General features: G+C 47.5%; 2 protein-coding genes across 3 annotated transcripts; one reads left to right on the top strand and one right to left on the bottom strand.

The window, feature by feature from the left end:
• The first annotated feature begins 201 nt into the window (after positions 1-201).
• Positions 202-5,243, top strand: LDAF1 (lipid droplet assembly factor 1). Of its 2 annotated transcripts, none has more exons than XM_064726224.1 (5): positions 202-781; positions 2,041-2,175; positions 2,549-2,717; positions 3,111-3,249; positions 4,409-5,243. In XM_064726224.1, the coding sequence occupies exons 2-5, from the start codon at positions 2,104-2,106 to the stop codon at positions 4,497-4,499; spliced, it is 471 nt and encodes a 156-aa protein (XP_064582294.1). In that variant the 5' UTR covers positions 202-781; positions 2,041-2,103; the 3' UTR covers positions 4,500-5,243. The 2 variants fall into 2 exon arrangements, with proteins under 2 accessions (XP_064582294.1, XP_064582292.1); XM_064726222.1 differs by lacking the exon at positions 202-781 and adding an exon at positions 912-1,049.
• Positions 5,244-8,921: 3,678 nt separating this feature from the next.
• Positions 8,922-14,736, bottom strand: ZP2 (zona pellucida glycoprotein 2). Its single transcript, XM_064725987.1, has 18 exons — positions 14,678-14,736; positions 14,528-14,601; positions 14,272-14,355; positions 14,102-14,196; positions 13,167-13,325; positions 12,810-12,854; positions 12,409-12,573; positions 11,878-11,974; positions 11,614-11,795; positions 11,074-11,203; positions 10,754-10,935; positions 10,585-10,676; positions 10,375-10,499; positions 9,935-10,124; positions 9,544-9,679; positions 9,361-9,457; positions 9,188-9,274; positions 8,922-9,098 (listed from the first exon to the last, which is right to left on the bottom strand). Exons 1-18 carry the CDS (start codon positions 14,716-14,718, stop codon positions 8,962-8,964), a joined length of 2,118 nt encoding a protein of 705 aa, XP_064582057.1. The 5' UTR covers positions 14,719-14,736; the 3' UTR covers positions 8,922-8,961.
• Positions 14,737-15,148: the final 412 nt, after the last annotated feature.

Below are 15,148 nucleotides of genomic sequence, written 5' to 3' on the forward strand. Positions count from 1 at the left end.
TAATTTCCAAATGAAACACGCTGTTTATTTTGTTGCCTTTAAAAAAATAATCATGAAACTGTTAACATCCATTTTGTAATACCTTCATAGGTGGCACCAATTAAACGATTAAAGCTGGGACGAGAAACAGGAATATTTAACTCATTTCTGATTGTAATTTACAGCATGAAAAAAAATCAGTGTAGCAGAAGCTGGGATTTCACTGAATCTCAGGCTTGCCTGTGCACACCCTCATGATGGCTCTGGAGAACAGCCAGGCCCAACCATCGTGGGACACACCTCAGCGAGCATCGCTGCTGAGAACAGTCCATGCCAAAGGCTGAGGCACTGCAGCCGCATTGCTTTTGCTGAAAACCCGGCTGAATTCCTAACGCAATTGCTCCTCACATGGCACATCTCCCCGAACAGGTTTGCCACGTGGGCACCAAAACACCCGGAGGCAGCAGGACGAGGTGGGACCGTGTGGGAACAGCCACCGGGACGGGGGAAGGCGCGGAGCCGGGTGAGGCGTCCCACAGCGGCTGTTCCAGCGCTCCTCACGGCGCTACCGAGCACTCCCAGCTCCCTGCCTGCCAGCCTGGGGACGGTGGCACTACAGACACCCACGGAGCACTGCTGCCACCGGGGCCGAGCAGCCTCTGCGCGCCTCCACAGCGGCACGGAGACCGCAGATACCCTCATTTTCCGGCCTCCATTCCAAAAAGCTCCAGGCTGCATGTCCTAAACCAACACAAGCCTCTAGGACGGACACCCATGAGGGTGCCCGGACTGAGCGGCTGAGGTAGGGCCGGAATGAAGGGCAGGACAGCAAGGGGGACGCGATAGGACGCCCGAGGGGCATCAGGCACCGCCGCAAGCACCAGCGGCCTTTACAGCCCGGCCCGGGAGCCGCACGCCCACGGCCGCGCTGCGCCGCCACAGGCGGGCCCTGCCCGGCCCCCGCGGGGAGGAGACAGCGGCGGGAGAGCGGCGCTGCCCCAGCCCGGCAGGCCCGGCAGCCGGGGGCGAGCGGCCGAGCGGGGCCGCGGCCCGGCGGGCGGCAGCCGCAGGTGAGGGGGGCATTGCCGGGGCCGGCGCCGCCCCGCTCCGCCAGCCCGGGCTCCGGCTCTGCCCGGCTGGGCGGGAGGGCCGCGGCCCGGCAGCGCTGCGGGAGCGGGGCCGTGTCCCCCATTACCTGCGGGGGACACACGCCGGGGAGCCGCTGTTGGCCGGGGCGCTGGTTCGGGGGGTGGCTGCAGCGGTGACCGGGGGTGAGCGCTGTGCCCTGGCCGCGGTGCTGGGTGCCGGTGCAGGCCGCGGGCGGTGGCCGAGGTAACGCCCGGGCTCGGGCGCGCCCCGCGGGCAGCTCCTGCCCGGCGCTGCCGGGGCTCACCCGCTATGTGTGACAGTGTGTGACAGTGTGTGAAAATGTGCCCGGGAGGGCCCGTGTCTGTGCGGGGGCGCGGCAGGGACACCGGCACTCTAGCTGCTCGGGGTAGCAAGCAGCAAAATGCATCCTCTAACCTGCCCCTTGTAAGGGGTCCCCCTGCAACAACAGCTGGAAATTTGCAGGGAGATTACTGAGCTGAGGTTTCCTTGAAACTGACACAATTCAGTATGTGCAGAGCATCTGAAAGCATTTTGCCTTAATACGCCGAGTTTTGAAGCTGTGTGGGGTATGATCTCGATGCTGAGCACAAAGATACTCACAGAAATGAGTGTCATTAGTGTGTTACTGGTTTCCAGAACCCATAGCAACAAATTGTCCATGCCAGTGGTTAGAAGTGATGTTTTTACTGGTAAGTGAATACCCTGACGGGTAAGCACAGGGTTAATGTTACAAAGGAAGAAGGTAAGAGTCACCTGTGTCTTGCTACTTGGCTGTGGGAGTTTCAGAAGAGCTTGCAGGGACAAGCCCTCTACCTTAGATGTGCTTTTGTAAAAGTAATGATTTAGACTGTGTATCACTTCAGCTGAAACGTGCATTCTCTCTTTATACAAAGGAAACATTTTCACAAAGCATCTGTATGAGCCTGTTACTAATTGTACCTTAATTTTAAGGGAAATTGGATGGCAGAGTGAGAACTGGCTGTTCAGAAGAGGTCGTGGCTGAGGATTAATAACATGTCTAAAGAAATGCAGGAACTACAGAAGCAATGGCACTCCGTGGTGCAGACCATCCACAGCAACGCAAATGTGGGTCTGGATTGTAATTTTATATGTTTATAAAGCTATTCCTTTTGTAACTATCAGGATATCACACCCTGGTTTATTTAAATGCACTCCCTGTTTTTTAAATGAACACTGTAAGGCCTATGGGAAGGCCTGTCCTCCCACACCTTCAGTCAAGAAAGAGGAAAGCCTGTTTTGCATTTTTGTGTTTTACTGGCATAACCCTTTGAGATAGTAGAGCAAGGCCCCATGCTTTTTAAACAAAGAGGCAAGAGGTGTTCCCTCTTCCAGCTGCAAATTTATCCTGCCTGTGCTTCACTACAGCAGCAGTGATCTGTGAAAGATATCTGTGACAAGAGATTAAAAAAAATCTAAAACATTTTTCTTTCATCTGCAGGTTGTTGCCTTTATGAATTCTCGTGTTGGCCAATATTTAGATGACCATCCTTTTGTTGCCTTATCACTCCTGATGTTTATTGCAGTGTCAGCTGTTCCTGTTGGATTTTTCCTGGTTTTTGTTGTTACAACAGCTGTAATGGCCTGTATTGGTGTGATAGTCATGGAAGGTACTGTATACATTCATGGATGTACTTGCCTCTTCCCTTTTAAGGCAGGTTATCTTTTTCCTTTTTATTTTTTCCTTCTGGAAGTTTGAGTCCTAGCAATTGAGGATTTCTATGTGTAGTCCTCAAGTCTCAGCAGTAGTAAAACCCTTAATACAAGAATAGTAATCTAATTAAGTGTAATCTATACAGGGAAAATCCTATTTTCCTTTCTAATCCCAGCCACCAGGATATGCCTAAACCAGTTATCTTGAGCATGCATAGCTTTTAAGGAGGCAACCCAGATGTGTGAGGAAGGTGGTTTTCCCAAATTGTTTTAAATTGGGGTTATGGTAGAATGTCAGCTCCTGTATTTGTACATAGACTTGTTTAACCAACAGAGTGCTGGTTTTTTAGGTGTTGTCATAGCCATAGGGGGCATAGCCCTCCTGTGTGTGCTGTGTGGCCTGGGAGCCCTGTCCCTGGGAGTTTCTGGAGTGCTGAGTGTTTCTTACGTTGCACTTTCAACTCTGGTCAACTACTGGTGTGCATCAAGGTGAGTATGGATGTCCTTGATCCATGCTTGGATTTCAAACTCTGCAACTCTGCATTCATTGCTTCATGTTTTTTCCTAAATGAGCCATTGTTGATTAGTTTACCATTGTTTGTTGAATGCTTTGAATCTCAGGCTACCCTCATGGCTTAAAATGCAGCATGCAGCTGTCTGGTCATTGACAGGTATTCAGATGAGCTTTAATTCATGCCCTTTTTCCTTTTTGGGACAGAGGAAACAGAAATGGTCTTTAATGTGAATGTGCTAACACAACATGACACCAGGCAGTAAAATACACCTTTGTCTCACTCTAATGTGTTGCTTTAATCATTAAAACCTACTGCCAAGTTGAATTTTGTGTAGGAGATGAACCTTTTGCAGTTTTTCCTGCAGGAAGACCCAGCTATCTCTGCTTACCTGCATTTGTAGAGTAAGGGAACAAAATGCATTGTAGATTTGGGATAGGCAAATCTACATTGAGGAATACATAAAAAAAAAAACAGCGTGATCAAAATAAAAATAACAGGTTTTGTAGGATAGTGCACTGTGTGAGTTGCCAGTTGTGCCTCTCAGGACTTTGGAGACCTGTTCCAGTCAGCATTGCCTCAGCCAGGCAGCTGAGCAGGAGGCAGCAGCAGCAGGCTGTGCTGGAGTGCCACCTGTGGCCCTGAAATACCTGCCAGGGAAAGAACCACAGTAACCACTGTGCCATGGGGAAGAGCAAGAAGAAAAATCCCAGCTGCTCTCTTGTAGGCTTCCTCAGTTAGCTCCTTCAGCACAGCTGTGTTTGCACAGCTCGTGAGGACACACAAAGCTGCCTGAGATGGCAGCAGAGTGACAGAAGCATGGTGCAAAGCCCAGTTTCTGGGCATGCTGCCACATCCACAACACTGCCCACCAGTCCCAGAAGACTTCTGTTCTCCAAAGCATATCCAAATGCTCAGTCCATCCTACACACCAGCCCCATTTAACTACAGCTTTGATGTTAAACCAGGTAACACCATCTATTTTTTGTTCCTCTTTTGAGAGAAACTTAGGTAGACCAGCAGCAGATGTAAACCTGTCTGGGACATCTCAGATTGCTCTTCTTTTTTCAGCAAAAATTTAAAAGACAATCTTAGGGAGGACAGACAATTAAACCATTCTTTTCTCATGTACACAGGGCTCAGATGAGGAAGCAAGATGCTAATGGAAGTTTACCACAGAAGCAGCCTGGCTTGGATCTTTCTGCCAATACTGCAAAGAGTGAATAAGTAGATTTCTCCCCATTTTATAGGCACTTAGCTGTACAATCCCAGCATTTGCTATGTAATTGTTTACTCATTAACCATTCAATCATTGTGTACTCCTGGAAAGTGAGAAAAATCAATATACATCTTACACTGGCACTGTAAAAGGGATCTTAAGAATAATCAAGAAGCAGCAGTGCAGTGGTAGGAGTAGGTGCATGATGGAGTGTTCCACAGAATTTGGTAAAGGGATGTAATAATAGTTGGTACTGTTAAGTCAATGGCAAGGTAGACAGAGAGGGGTGGGAGATATTTGGTTTCTCAGATACTGGAGTTCTGAATGTACTCCTTTTAGTACAGAGCAGTGGTCACTTTTATACAAAAGTATCACAGTTCAGAACAGTAGAAACACATTTTGAATGTGGAAAAATATTTGTAAGCCTTAAACTTTGTTCAAATAGAATGAGTACACCAATGCTTTATGCTCATTATAAAGGGAAAAGTGGGTTTGTCATATGTCTGGTCTAAGCTTTTTTCCTCCCTTTAGATGTTATGTTATTCCAAAGGGATATTTTACTTACTCTCATTGCCTCATCATATCAGGGGTATGCTTAGGTATGTTTAGGTATTTAAATTGCCTGGTTTGCTTCTCAGTTGTAACTTTGTGTATGTTATTTAAACTTTTTCATTTTTGCAAATATTATTATATTTTTAAGCATAAAGTATCTAACTATTTTAGTTTAATAAAGTGCTGTTTGTTTAACCAGATTGTTTTACTAGTCTGGTTTATTCTACAGTAAAAGCAATTTTTTTCACATCTTGTTTTAGGAAGGCTACAGTTGGAGCTAATGTTTTCTTCTTGAATAAAGTATTTTATATGGTCAATATTGCTAAGCCACAAACTGCAGATCACTCCCCTTCTCATGCCTGTAAAGGAAATGCAGATCTCTAAGGTCTAAATTAGTTTTATTTAGTTTTGCATGAACAAACCTGCTGCTTGACTAAAATATGGACACAGAGCCTACCTGAGCTGTAATGTGCCTCACAAAGTAGTGATGGTAATAGTTTCAGCTCTTAGGCTAAGCTGGCCTCACACTTCAGCTGCAGAGTGAAATAATCCCCAGAAGATTTCCAGGAGCCCTTTCTTTTAATGGCACATTAATTCAGCAAACAGCACAAAGCCACAGAGCCAGCCTGCCCTCAGGCAAGGCTGCCTGCAGGAGCTTTCCAGCAGGCACCTCCAAAGGCAGAGCAATAAAGCCATTGCACCTGCCTCAAGTTACAACACAAAATCTTTACAGCACAACTAGTACACGAATACAGCTGAATCCTTTCCCCTCATCCTCCTTTATGCCCTCATCTTCTGAAGGGAAGAGGCATTACTTAATAAAATCAGCAGACACTAAAATAAGTTCATCCAGTCCCACTCAGAGTCTGACCCAACATGAACCATTTCCCTCTGCATTGTAAATGTGTTTTGCTTTATATAATTCCTTCTGTCCTCAGCACTTAGCAGGAACTAAAACTGTGACTTCTCAGCTACCTGCAGGTACACTTGGAACAGTTCTGCTCCTGCTGCCCTGACCTTTGCATGCTTGTCAGCCTGTCATTTCAAGGCTTCTTGCTGTGTCCGTGCACCAAGAGCTGCTTTTTTCTGCAGTGCCAGCAGCAGAGTAACATTTTCAGTTGAGAGATACTGAAGAAAAACTAGGTCAGCATAGAGTAGGTGTTTTATTGGAGACAGTAAGGCATTCCTTAAAAGGAGGGCAGGGGTTGTTTTCTTCTTTGAATTATTAAAGACTGCAGTAGAGATAAGAAGTCCTTAGCAAGACAGGATCCTGCCAAGTCCCCATTTTCTCAGTTGCTCTCAGCTTTCTGCAGAACACCACCAACCCCACAAGAATCTGGCAGGAGACTCCCACCCCATGGCCCCATTCCCAAGCCGCTCCTCAGCCTACTCAGCTCTGGTTCCCTGCCCCTTACTTTAGGCATACACATGCCTTAAGAGGCAGCCACTCTCATGGCCCTACAGCCTGGGGGACCCCAAATATCCCACATCTAAGGAGACTTGGGGCAACCAATAGCGATATGGCTCCTGAAGCAGCTGCTTGAGCTCAGGCTGCAGAGTCAATGCTGCCTCCACCTGCAGCAGGTTCCTTGAGTAATTCCTCTGCCTTCTTGTGCAGCACCATCATCCCCACCTCACCCTGCCCTGTGTTGGAAGAGAGGAACTTCTACCTGAATGCAGGAAAGGAATAATTTGTACTTTACTTAAACTTTACAGATAACACTTGAATAGGGAACAGAGAGGCAGCAGCACACAGAGGAAGAGGGAAGGAATGCATGTGGCTGGGCTGTAGGGTAAATTATGTGCAAAATAAGGAACACAATCCTGTGTTTTCCTTGATTTAAATTAAGGGTCTTCATCCAAAGCACCCCTACAATATCCCTAAAGAGCATTAAATGAGCCACCCTGAGAGAACTATAGTTAACCCCCCACCCGCAGAAACCAGGGGCAGGTCTCCTCTCACATGCCACATCTGAAGTCTTACCCGAGGCAAAAAATATCAGCTAGGAGCTGAAACCAGGCAAGGACAACTTTCTTTTGGACCTAGATGGCATGTACAAGCTCTTGGTCTCACCTCCTCAGACAGTAAAAATAGTACAAAATACAGAAGTCAAAGAGCAAAAGTAAAGCTCTTACTGCTTCCATTCAGAAGGTAGCTAAGTTATTTTAAATACCTTCACTAGTGCAAGTCTGCAGATTCACATACATAAGGTATGGAAAAATATTTTAGCTTATTGGGATGTTAACTAGCATATTTACATGTCACTGTAACATTATTTACTAAACTCCAACTATCCTAGAGGAAATGTTCAAACTCCAATAAGAAACAAGGAAACTTTTCTACCTGAACACACACAAAGATCTTTTCCCCACCCTTCAGAACAAGAAGGATGGAGAGAGGGAATATTAAGATCAGCCTCATTAGGGTCAGAAGAGCTAAACAGCCCATACAGTGAAGTACAACATACAGTTAAGTACATAAACCCTCTTCATCAAGGACCACTTACCTGGCTTTTGCAGAAATACTTCATATTCCAGCCAAGTGCTAAGTCAACAAGACTTAAGTATAGCAGGTTGTTTGCTGGACAGTAGCTTAAGTAATCCTTTCAACCCTAACTTCTATCAGGCCAATGACAGAAACTGACTTTTAATTAAGTGGCTCTAATACAAGATTCATAGTTCCACTGTTTTTATATCATTGTAATGTTGATTAAATTCTAGCATAAGGTCTCATGACCATGTTCATCATGGTCTCTACTCCATGCTCTCTTTGCATGAAATACACATTAATACTTAGAAAATGCAGCCTGAAGTCTACTGCATTAATAACAGCTCACTAATAATGCCTAAGTGAAGTAGGGGCTGTGGCAGACAAGCCCAGAGCCTGTGCTGTTTGTGCACAGCATGCTGGACAAGTGTCAGGGTCCAGCCACTGACTTGATCTGAATCTCTGCACACTGAGAGCACAGAGCTGGACTTGTGATGCCCACTCTCCCTGCTCAAAATTACCAGACAATGTTTAACCTAAGGCTGTTACACTCCTACTACAGCAAAGCACTTTCACTCTGTCACATGCAATTATATTTTATGCCTCATTTCCTTGACTATGCAAGGCAATATGTACAAAACACAAAATAAGAACTGCATGAAAAACTGCCTCACCTCAGGTGGCAGCGTTACAGCTACAGACAGTGCTGTCAGTGTTGCAGACAAGACAGCTTTAGCTGTACTCACACTTTCCCTCCCCCAGTCTGAGGGAAGAAACTTTGTCACCCCAAATTACACACTCCTGGTGCTCCTATTAAGTGGCCAATAGAACTTCCTGCCATCAGAAGACCAGCTCTGGCAGCAAGAAATCTGTTCCACTTCAGTTTTTCTAGTATCCTTCTGGGCTGCTGTACACAGAAAAGGGAGGCTTTACTGCACATCTTCTTCAAAGACCTTTTGTAATGATTTGATTCCCATAAGGACAAAGGAATTTAGTTTGGTTTTAACAGTAAAGCAACACAAGTTCTGGGTGTTGCTAAATAATTTCAATAAAGCCAGGTTTTACTTTCCAGGTACAGTGCAGGGCTCATGTTTACAAGAGCAGTTGGAGAAGCTACTCATCCTGCAGATACTGGCACAACATGGATTTATAAAAACCCAATTAAATGGAATCACAATTTTAAACAATGATAAGCAATTCAAGAAAGGAAATTGGCTGCAAAGGAACAGGAATTTAGCATAGCAATAGTCTGTTGCAGAACAAAGATGCTCAGGAAATTAAGTATTATAGCAATTGTTAAGGACAAATGTACAGTAAGGGGACATTCAGAGGATGAGCAGTGTTGATTTGCATAACTAGATGCAGGAGAGAGAATACATGACAGACAGAATTCACCAAGTGAATACTCCAATTTTATTTGGAAATGCACACTAATGTATCACATTTACCATGTATGCTCTTCTCTTTAGGCATTTAAGACAAGCCAGAAATAGCAGCATTGTGGCCAGAGAGAGAACAGCAATCATTGCAATGGCAGCCCACGCCTCCTTGCTCAGGAGAGTGCTCCCTGCAAATCAAAGGGAAGGGCAGTTAGTGAGGATCTGTCTCCACAAACTGAGCACAAAAAACACCCCCCAGCACCCCCTGGCCCAGTACCTCGGGCTGCAGACCACTCTTCTGGCACAAGGAGGACAGGGCCCCCCAGGCTCACCATAGCAGAGTTCACAGCTGCCATCCCACTTTCTACAACAGAAACACAGCACAGGTGAATCCTGCAGTGCAGGGGGTTATCTTGGATCAGTACAACCTAAAATCCACTCAGACATTACCTCTCTTGCTTCTGGATGGCCTTGGGCATCTTGGGATGCACAATGGGGAGTCTGGGTGAAAACGGTGGCAGAGCAGAACGCTGCAGTGGAAGTACACCTGGGACAGAATGAGAGGAGTGAGACACCTCTTCCTTTTGAAGCAGCAGCTGCTCTTACTACTGTTCCAAGGCCAATGTCACCTACCAGGCCAGAAAGGGCTTTGTCACCAGAAACAAAAGCAAAAGTCTTCACTTCCAGCCTTTGGCGATAGTTGGCATAGCTGACACCACGTCCCACAGGGTGGAACACAGTCCTGTAGCTGTCTAGGTCATACTCACAGCTGCCAATAAATGCAAACCCAGTCAGAACATCAAGGTAGAGAAGATTTGGGTTGTTGGTGTTGACTCATTCAAGCAGCAGATTAAATTTTAAGATTGTAGGAAGAAGGCAGCACCCTCAAATTCCAGCATTCCAGGGCAGCACTTAGAAGGCCCTCACACTTAAGGCTCTCTTACTAAAGAGGGAGCAGGGAAGAATTTGGGTCTCCTCACACCCACTGCCAAAGGTGCTTTCACTTCTGTGGTGGGGCACTCACCCATCTACAACAATATTCCACTGGGGCAGGGATCCTGGCTCCTGGGAGGCCGTTGCCCAGCAGTCATCCAGCACCAGGTGCAGGCTGGGGTCATTGCGGTTCAGGACCTGAACTTCCAGGAAGATGGGCTGGCGCAGGTACCTCACTATGGGATACTGATCCTCACGGTAGGGCTGCCTGTACGAGTCCTCTGCAAGAGACAAAGTCACTCATGTTAAATAACTCAGGGTGCAAAGAGGGTCTTAAGCTCCTCGACTGAAGCTGGTTGAGCAACTCTGTCCAAGGGCCACAGATTTAAGGTATCTGCTCAAGTAGCATGGATAAGCAGGAAGGAAGCACACCAGGACAGAAGTCCATACACCAGAAGAGTTCACTCATCCACCCTCCCCTCCACAAGCCCCAGATAGTTCCCAGCCATCCGAGCCCAGAGCCAGCTTTACCTGGGTAGCTTAGAAGAACTAAGGAGAGGGAGCCTTGATTCACTGAAGGAGGTGGAGGAGAAAGGTTGTCTACTCTTACAGTGAGGGAGGCATCACCATTGCTGAAGGAGCAGATGACTGTTAACCTGTAACAGGGAAGGAGCAGGTAAATCATGTATTGCTGTATGGGTAATACAGTACAGGATGGGCTAAAGATGTTTCCAGACACACCTGAGTTCACTGTCCCTTGAGATCCTGCCCAGGGGAAGGTCTGCCCATGATGACCTCACCTCATTCTCATAATGAATCTGCTCCCCATCAAACTGCAGGTAAATGACAGCATTAGTGAGGGAATTGCCAGTGCCTGAATCCCACCCCCTCCAGCCCTGGCCACACTCACCCAGTGCCTGGTCCCACACCCGTTCAGGGGGACATGGAACCGAACCCTGTCATTCAGAGGTGACCTGTAGGCTGGCCTGCACGCAGGATCCCTGAGCCTGAGTGTATCCAAGTCCAGCAGTGGTGTGGTACTCTCAGCCAGGATTTCAAAATCCATGTAGCCATCCTGGGTGCACACAGCAGCTGTAACAGAGGTTCACAGATGTTGTCATTGAGTCAGTGACAGCTCTGTCTGCCAGGAGCTGTTGGTGAGGTGACCTAATCCAACACAAAGTGTAACAATGAGCCATGCTGAGGGAGCTGCAGGAGTCAGTCTCTTACCTATTGGTGTGTGCTTCTCACAGGGGCACTCAGGCTGCATCACCATTGCCACAGTCTCCCCATGGAAGTGAAAAGCCAGTTTCAAAGAGGACATGTAGTACTGAACTCCTGAGCAGCTCTCCCCACGTAGCTGAAGGACAAGAGAGATTCCCTTAGAGTGTGACAAGAGCTCTTTTTAACACATCCACCTGTTGGAGCTGATTAACAAATAAGCCAAGCCTGAAGAGCACTCTGGCCACAGGGGAAGTTCATTTGCATTGCTCCAGGCATGCCAAATACCTTCCCCCTCCAAGAGGAATATTTCCACCCCCATCTGTTTTTGCCAAAAGACTCCAGGAAACCCAAGTTACCTTGCATGATGCCTATCTATTACAAATCCAGTTTGCATTCATCTTAAATCACACCTGCCCTCAGCCAGCCACAGGGCATGACTGGCTCAACAGATCCTTAGTCAAGGTCAAAGCCACTGTGCCTGTGGCTCTCAAAACACCAAGGAGGGGTGATCACACCAACACCTGTGATGCAAGGATCAGAACTCACCCTGGACTTCAGGATTCCCTTGCTAATATACAGCCTGATCCCTCTCTGTGTGTCCAAAGTGATTCCATTTTCCTGAAGCTGATCCATGGGGATGGTCTTATTCTCTACATCCACATCCATAAGGATCCCTGGAAAGGCTGGGATGGCAACAGTCATGTGTGTTGCATTACAGATTGCTGGACCTGCAACAAAATCTTGGATAAATATAACATCACTTTCCCTGGAGCAAAGTGGGGTCAGGTTCTGGCTTTTTCCATGCATTACCTGGAGCACAAAGCATCCTTGACTCCACAGTCAGGCTACGCTCAGGAGGGCCATACATGAGCTTGAGTGCCACAGTGTAAAGCACCTTGTCATTGAGCTGACAAAGAAGAGGGAGCTCTATTAGACAGTGCTCAGCTCTGATCCATCACAGGACCAACCCCAGAGGGCCACAGACTGCATCAGGTTCAGGTCTGCAGCAGCAGCTTCTTCCCACCTCACCCTTTCTAAAAACAGCTACGGATCATGAGACTGCCAGTCAGATGTTCCCAGGACTGGCTGTAGCTGGAATTCTGCTTTTGGAGTCTCCCACTCACTGTGCTGCTGTCTGAGGGACACACTGTGCCTTCCCAGCCCCTTGTGCCAGGCACTTCAGGGACAGCTTTGCCCACACCAGCTCAGCCCAGCAGTGCACCAGCCTGACATCAGCTCCGGCCCTGGCCCGATAAATGCTTTCCCCAGGTCTACAGGAGGGAGACTGCTGCCCAAACAGGGGCTGGGTAACCCCTCAGTGCTGGTTCTCCATTCACATACCTTGTAGGACACAACTCCAGTGGCAGCAAAGGCCACCTGAAAGATCAGGTTGTGGCCATCAACTAGAAAGTTATAGCCTTGCTGCATTGCTTGCCCCAGGCTTAGCTGATGTATTCTGGTTCCATCATCAACTGACAGATTCCAGGGCATTGGAGTTGCTGGAAGCTGCAAAGCAGGAAATCAAAAGGCACAGAAGCATCAAGGCATTGGATTTTCTCTCTTCAGGGCTGCCACCTCCCAGGCTTTACATTCAATCCTATATTGACATGGCAGAACTAAGCTTCCCAACGAGATGCAAGTCCATCAGAGAGGTCCCTGCCCAAACTTGGAGATATCAGGCTCAGCTTATCCCAAAACCCCAGGCACTCCCCCAGCTCTCTCACAAGGTGGAAAGGACATACCTTATGCTCATCACTGAGACTTGAAATGAGTCCTGGGAAGGTAACCTGAAACACAATGAGAATTAGACTGCAGGAACTTGCAGGGCAGTAGCCACACACCAAAATCTCTACTACAGCTTCCCAAAGTAAACTGCCAGCATCAGCTTCCCCTGCAACAGGACTGGAGCCAGACTGAGTGTATCATTAATGACCATTTGCAAACCAGCTCTCCAAAGAGCCAGCAGCCAAGCCAAAGTGAACCTGCAGCCAAGAGAGCTCCTTGCAGCTGCCCCCAGATCCCAGACAACTCCAGGAGACAACCACCCTGCTTTGGAAGCCTCAGAGCAGGATTTACAGCACTCCCACCCCTCTACTTACTGCCATGAAGTCTTTGGTGCAGTTTGTAACACCAACAAACACAGGAGCAGTGACTTCATCTACAGGAATGCTGTCACAGTGAGTGCTGTAGGTGATATTGGTCTCCTCTCCCATTGTGTCATTCACCATCAGCTTCAGCCAGAGCTGGTGCTGACCATGCTACAGACAAGAGACATGAATTAGCAAGAGGCTGCAGAAATCACTGCAGCATGAGGGCACTGAAAGCCATTGAGCCTGAACTCCAACTCCAGAGCTGGTTTAGGTGTTTGCACCAGGACAAGGTGACTTCTTGTTTGAAAAGCCCAAAGGAAAAGGATGAGCTCTTTAGGAAAGCAGGGGGGCACAGAGTTAGGTTGAAGAGCAGAAGATACAAAGATAACTGCAGAAGTCAAGGAGAAAACTCCAAGGAGTAGCAGGATTTAGTGCCAGAGTCAGCCGCCCAAAAAAACTAAGCTAATAAACAGCAGAACAGAGTCCTGTGGTATTTCAAATACTTAAAAGCAGCAGATACAAGTAAAGCATCTGGTTCTGGCCTCCCACTGACTACTCTACCTCAACAGCTATGATCAGCATATGGTGTTAATTGTCTGTCAATACATATTTAAATAGATTCGTGCTCTAAAACTCTTGAACCTGGTCCATCTCCCTACAAGAAAACCTGTCAAGTAATTCAAGTCCTCTACAGGAGAACATAACATCTATGACAGGCTGAGGGATTTAATAGATAATTGAAAGAATAAGAACTTCAGTAGCTTTGGGGTTGATTTTATTTTTCAGTTTTTTGGCATGAAGTGCTCTTCTATAAAAGTTTTAGATTATCAGAAGTATAAGCATCCTCAGTCTTGAGGAAAGAAATAGAAATCCCCTGTCCAGGGAAGAAAATAAACATCTCCTAACTCCTTCATAGCAGCTTCCCAGGATGAAGGCCCCCTTACCTGCAGGCTGGTGCAGTTGACAAACAGGACACTGAGTGTCAGCCTCTCATAATCCACAGTGTGCTCACAGGACACGATCTCCTCCCCACTCACATCTAGGAGGGATGGGGAAGGTTAGCCCTGCAGCAGGCAGGTGTCAGCAGAAGGGCCAGGGCAGCAGCAGTACATACCAACAACACACACATGCCAGGAGTAGTTGCTAAGCTCTCTGGAAAACTCAACTTCCATCCCATGCCTATGGCAGGTCACATTCTCTGCAGAACAAAGGCCACCATGAGCTCCAGCAGACCCTCCTGGAGGCACACACCCTGCAAGCCCCAGCCTGGCAGCCTCCAGAGCCCCCCCATGCCAAGGCAGAGGGGAAGCAGCTGCAGGCAAACCCAAACCCACATCCCCACCACAGCCAGCCCAGAAAGAGCACATTACCCAAGAGATCCTGGTCCCCCAGGCCATCAGCACAAGGGGCTAAGCACAGCAAAAATCCAAACAGGAGCAGCAACCTGCAAGGAAAGAGAATCAAATGAGAGAGCAACAAGGCAAGGACCCAGCTCCCCTTGTACCCCAAACCACACTCACCACATCCTTGAGGTGCTCCAGCACTGCTGCTCAGACCCCATCTCTTCAGGGCACCACAAGCTTGGCCTGGGGCTGCTCAGGGAGGGTTTTATAGGCCCTGGGTCTGGCTCACACAGGTGCCACCTCTCTGCTGCCCAGGGAACAGAGCACTTGCACCTGATGCTCCTTGAGTGGGGGACTCACAGGAGACCTTAAGGTAATACTGAGTCTTTAACAGGTGTTGCTCTATTTTGAAGGCATCCTTTTCTTGCTCTGATAATGTATTCCCTTTATTCCCATGTTAGGTATTTCATGGAAAAATGCATGTCTGTTTTGGCAGTAATTTTTTTAATGGAGTTTTCTGTGCCAGCATGACAGCATTTGAAACACCAATGAGCTCAACGTGGCTTTTGAAGCACTGGTGAAGATACCATGGGGAAGAGATCCCTGAAACCAAGGAAAATGTTTTAACAAAGCAAAGAGCCTGAATGC

The sequence above is a fragment of the Zonotrichia leucophrys genome, chromosome 14 (assembly GCF_028769735.1).
Source record: "Zonotrichia leucophrys gambelii isolate GWCS_2022_RI chromosome 14, RI_Zleu_2.0, whole genome shotgun sequence".
Lineage (NCBI taxonomy): Eukaryota > Metazoa > Chordata > Aves > Passeriformes > Passerellidae > Zonotrichia > Zonotrichia leucophrys.